This window comes from Spinacia oleracea, chromosome 4 (assembly GCF_020520425.1).
Source record: "Spinacia oleracea cultivar Varoflay chromosome 4, BTI_SOV_V1, whole genome shotgun sequence".
Classification (NCBI taxonomy): domain Eukaryota; kingdom Viridiplantae; phylum Streptophyta; class Magnoliopsida; order Caryophyllales; family Amaranthaceae; genus Spinacia; species Spinacia oleracea.
Window position 1 is genome coordinate 10,515,256 of NC_079490.1, and position 5,254 is coordinate 10,520,509.

Here is a 5,254-nt window from a genome sequence, read left to right on the forward strand (position 1 = left end):
TTGAATACACAGCTGTACATTAGAAACACATTTGTACAAAATCAACTGTTAGACCTTACTTAACACAGTTTCTATGACTCGATATGTGTAGCTCAGCAGGTTTAGTATTGACTAGATTCTTCCCCTTACAAGATGTTCCGTATGCAAGGATGATCCTAGAACAGTCGAAGCTTTATTGGAGGATTGCTCAAGCTGATGCCTTTGACTGTCTAGAATAAACGGTACATTTTGCTGTGACCAAGCACAGAATGTGCATTTGACAGATTGAACTGACTACATTCTCCCCATCTTCTGAAAATAGTTGGAGTAATGTAGAATGGCATACATCATTATCTCATCAGAAAACATAATTGCAGATGAGCACAGAATATGGAAAGCAAACAAGACAGACAAGGCAATTGAATCACACAGTCTCTTCAACTTTGTGTGGTAATAGTCTAGATAGCGCAAAGTGACAGTATGGTGTACATGGAAAAACCAGTGTAAAGTATAAGAATCTAAAGAGTTGTACAAGAAATTCTTGCATAAAGATTACAGAAGGTTTATGTTGTACTGTAAACAATATATAAAATTGCAATATCAATACATTAGGTAATGTATGTACATGAAAATAATAAGTATAAGCAATACTGAATGTGGGTTTTCTTAGAAAAAACAGAAGTGTAGTCTCTTTTTCATATTTCAATCTTTAAGACCATCCAACTAAAGTGAGAACAGTCTGAACAATGTTGCCACTCATCAAAGATTTTATCAGTTTAAGCTTCTTAGGCGTGTATGGTGGATATCTTACTGATGAATCTCCATCAAAACTTCTGTACATAACCGATTTCTTATGACTGAATGCCTCGAAGGAGAACTTTCCATGGTAGTAGCCCATTCCACTCTCGCCTACTCCTCCAAATGGTAAACCGGGAACTGTAAGCTGCACAATCAGAAACATAACAGTAAACAGAATTTTGTCAGGAAAAAAAAAAACTGAATTTTAAGTTCTCTTCGTCTGTAAAGATTGATAATAAGTTGCAGAAATGTGTAATTACATGTAAGATAGTGTCATTGATGAGCATTCCCCCTGCTGATATGTCCTTGACAAATGATTTTTTCAGCTCCTCGTTGTTGGTGAATAAGTATGCTGCTAAAGGCTTCGGTTTGGACTTGATCACTTGAAAACTGTCTTCAATTTTTTCAACCTAAAAGAAAATTGCAAAGTAACATTAAGATTTTGTTCTATCACCTTATTTCCACTTATTTCAGGAAATATAAGCCCAGTTAACTTCAGATAAGATAACTTCATGAAAAATAAGGGTTACCCAAGTACAATTTATAACTAAAGTAAGTTCAGATAAGTTCAGGAAAATTGAGTGAAAATCAGGTGAATAGAATGCACCTTAAATGACACAAATATTCAGCTAGAAAATGCAAAGTTGAAATGAAAAAGTAGGACGGAGTAGTAATAAATTTAGTTCATCATTCTGAAATCCGAGTTTAATGTATTCAGAACTGATCATACTCACAGTAACAATAGGCAGTAAAGGTCCAAAAATCTCCTCTGTCATCAGAAGAGAGTCTTTTGGAGCATCTAGCAAGATGGTTGGCGCTATTTTCCTACATTGTAAAAGGAAAAAAAAATATTGTTAGAAAATATTGTATAGTAAGCTGTTATCTAGAGTTCTAGACTACTTACAATTGTGTTGCATCTGTTTGACCACCTAAGACGATCTTATCAGAGACACCATCTTCCTTCATTGATTTCATTAACCGTTTAAAATGGTACAAGTTAACGACTCTTGACATGTCTTTTGAATCCAAGTGATCCTTTCCGAAAAATTCATCCAACTCTGACCTCAGAGCATCAATCTGCAGTTGTTCAGTAAAGTCAATATCCATGTATAAGACACAATTTATAAGACAGCAACTTTAGAAGATATCAGCAAAGAACAGTTGCTGCATTACTAGCTTTGGAGCGAAATCTTTGGTAGTAATAACATAATCCGCAGCAGTACAGGTCTGTCCATTATTGCAGGACCATTTTCCTGCTATGATTCTTCTTGCAGCAACCTTTTATTAATATGAAAAAACAAAACCAAATAAGTAAATACAAACATTAAGAATAAATAGTTAAGTTATAAATGTTAAGAAAGGATTTCTACTTGTAAATTAACATCAGAATCAACAACAACAGGGCATTTTCCTCCAAGCTCTAATATAACAGGTGTAAGGTGCTTTGCAGCCGCAGCCATGACTATTCTGCCAACTCTTCCACTACCTAAAACAACAAAGAAAGAAAGAAAGAAATTAAGGGTTTTTGATCTGAAAATGTGAAAAAGATGCTGAAAGTTTTTTATCAGAAACAAGGAAAAAGAACCTGTGTAAAATATTTTATCCCACTTTTGCTCGAGAAGGGCAGAAGTTTCATCAACAGCACCCTCAATGACTTTTATCGAGGTGTTGTCAACATATTCTTGTAATAAGTTTGCAAGTAATGAGGAAGTAGCTGGAGAAATTTCTGATGGTTTTAAGACTACTGCATTTCCTGCTGCTATTGCACCAATCACCGGATCAAGCGATAACACTGTCAAATTTCAATTCAGATGTAAGACTACTGACCTAAACATATATACAAGATAAAATGTCTAAGATAAAAAGTGATATTTTTGAACGAGTAACGACTTACAGAAAGGATAATTCCATGTTGAGATAACAAGCACAACACCTAAGGGTTCTGAGACTATCTCTGCTGATGAAGGGTATGTTGTTAACGAAGTTTTCACCTGTAATTAAGAAACATTTTATCAATTACTCACTCTTCTTCTTATTGAAACATGTTCCAACTTTCGTGTTTCTTTCATTTTTAGCTCACCTTTTCTGGCATCATCCACTGCTTGAGTTCCTGAAGTGCCAACTTGCAGGAAGATTTTGTCATGTTAATCTGCAATACAATCATACATCAGATGCAAATTTGTGCACACTGTTTACTGAAATGTGTCAAGAATCAAGCATATTGATAGTTTTTTATGCAAAGTTGACACAAATTTACATGTTTTTGATGCATTTGCTGGTTTCAAACAATGGTAAAACGTACAAAAGCTATAAAAATTAGACCTCAGCAACAAATGCTTCAAACTCGGGCTTGGAAAGATCTTTATGAACAGCTTCAACAATCTCCTTTTCCCTTTCATCAATCATTCTGGATATACCCTCCAATTGAGCTACTCTCCATTCATAAGCCTTGGTTTTTCCAGAATCGAACTGTTGTCTAAGGTCCTGAACTAGCATATTAGCTTTATCTGCATCAAAAGATGATTCCTTTTTCTCTTCTGCCATTACAGATAATCCTGCACTAGAACTTTAAAACAAGCAAACTTTTGTTACCAAAAAGAAAAAAAAGAGTTGAAGGGATGGTTTATAAGGTTAACAAATTCGACCGGTGGGTTTTTAACTCATACCCACCAACTGAAGACTTTCTTTAATCCAAAATTATGATGCCTCTGATACCATGTTAAAGGTTTCTTAAACATACTAGAATTCTAGATATACCATAACTCTGACAACATCCAGCATACTAAAAAAACCCGACACAATAGTCCACACACAAACACTTTCTAAATTAACACTCGAATTTCCCCTATATATTCGGTCACTAAAACAACATATCCACCCCTACACGTGCTAAAAATCTTCATAAATATGCCCTCGTGTGTAGACTCTAGACGACTAGACGTGTCAATCATGTCCCACGGAATTACGGGTAGGATCACGAGTTCCACACACAAACACTTTATAAATTAACACTCGAATTTCCCCTATATATCCGGTCACTAAAACAACATATTCACCCCTACACGTGCCAAAAACCTTCGTAAATATGCCCTCGTGCGTAGACTCTAGACGTGTCCCGTTGGAATTACGGGTAGGATCACAAGTTCCAAAAGTAATCAAAAAACAGTTTTTAACGTGTTACAATATCAAAACATCATTGACAGTATATGATTTTATACACTTTCTCAATCCAAAATTAAGTCAACACCTATCAATTAAAAGATCGATTTTTCTTAAGTTTGTTGAACAAAATTCACCCACCATGCAAGAAAATTACCAGTAGATACGAGTAGAAATTGCTGGATGAAGTAGAGTTTTAAGCTTTGATGAATTATTCTTCAGTAAACAACAATTGAAGGTCGTCTTGCTTACTCCTGCTGCTCGAAAGTTACTGTTACAAATAAAGGGAGGATATTGTAATTTATATATAATTGAATTTGTAACAAATAGTCACGTTAATAGTGCAATCTAAGGTGCAACTCATTATGTGATAACTAAATCCGGACATAAGGAGAGTGTTTTCTTTCGATTCACTGGGTTCATGTAATTACTGTGCAAATAACTAAATTAAGGAAGGATAATATAATTAATTATAAAAATTGAACCGTGTAACTAATTATCATGTTAATAGTGTATTCTAAGGTACTAACCCGTTACATGTTATCTTTATCTAGACGTAACAAGTGTATACTCTCAATTCCCTCACCCGGACAAACCAATATTTTATCTATATATAAAGGCAAGGGCAAAAGAAAATGTTAGGAGACCCTTCTCACGAGAGGAACTCCTACAGAAATAAGAATACGTGAAATTAAGTGACTTACTTTTGCTATATATTCAGTATTCGCCTCATAACGACAAAAATACCTACATACATCTAGCAAGTGACATAACAATGCGATGTACCCCACTAGGGGCACTACAGAGTAGGGATTCCAAATTCTCCGACCCCTTTAAAGTGTCTTGCCTGCTAATCAGGGATTAATTAAGTAAACAACGCGATAAACGTATTAAGCAAGAAATACTAAAAACAAGTTAGAAAAAAAGAGGAGATATAGAAAGGAAATATAGTACCTGGGATTGAGAAGAAGTTTAATGGAGAAAGCAGTGAAAGTCATATAGGAAGTGTTTGAGTTAAGTCTCATGTGAATGCTAACAACTGTAACGAGAAAAAATGGAGGGTTGTGGTGGCAATGGTTGAACGACTTGTTAAAAGATAATTTATTTCTGGTTGCTATTGGTTGGGAAATTTCACAAAGTCTTACGGGAGTAAATGTCTTTTTCTTGTTTAAAAAAGATAATAAAAATTCTAACTGCCTTTTTGGACCATTTCATCCAAACAAGAGGGACTTCTTTTTTTTTACGAAAAAGAATAATATTATAATAATCGGAATTAAATTAAAATCTGATCGTTACATCATATGATATGTTGATAAAT

At 34.6% G+C, this 5,254-nt stretch overlaps 1 protein-coding gene across 3 annotated transcripts; it reads right to left on the reverse strand.

Annotated features, from left to right (window-relative positions):
- Positions 1–465: 465 nt before the first annotated feature.
- LOC110802654 (aldehyde dehydrogenase family 3 member I1, chloroplastic) lies at positions 466–5,050 on the reverse strand. Of its 3 annotated transcripts, none has more exons than XM_022008093.2 (12): positions 4,891–5,050; positions 4,094–4,207; positions 3,100–3,343; positions 2,858–2,926; positions 2,672–2,768; positions 2,363–2,569; positions 2,148–2,263; positions 1,951–2,055; positions 1,682–1,854; positions 1,512–1,602; positions 1,038–1,187; positions 466–922 (listed from the first exon to the last, which is right to left on the reverse strand). In XM_022008093.2, the coding sequence occupies exons 1-12, from the start codon at positions 4,959–4,961 to the stop codon at positions 689–691; spliced, it is 1,671 nt and encodes a 556-aa protein (XP_021863785.2). In that variant the 5' UTR covers positions 4,962–5,050; the 3' UTR covers positions 466–688. The 3 variants fall into 3 exon arrangements, with proteins under 3 accessions (XP_021863785.2, XP_021863786.2, XP_056699818.1); XM_022008094.2 differs by having other exon boundaries at positions 4,078–4,207; XM_056843840.1 differs by lacking the exon at positions 4,891–5,050 and adding an exon at positions 4,641–4,783.
- Between the last annotated feature and the right edge of the window lie 204 nt (positions 5,051–5,254).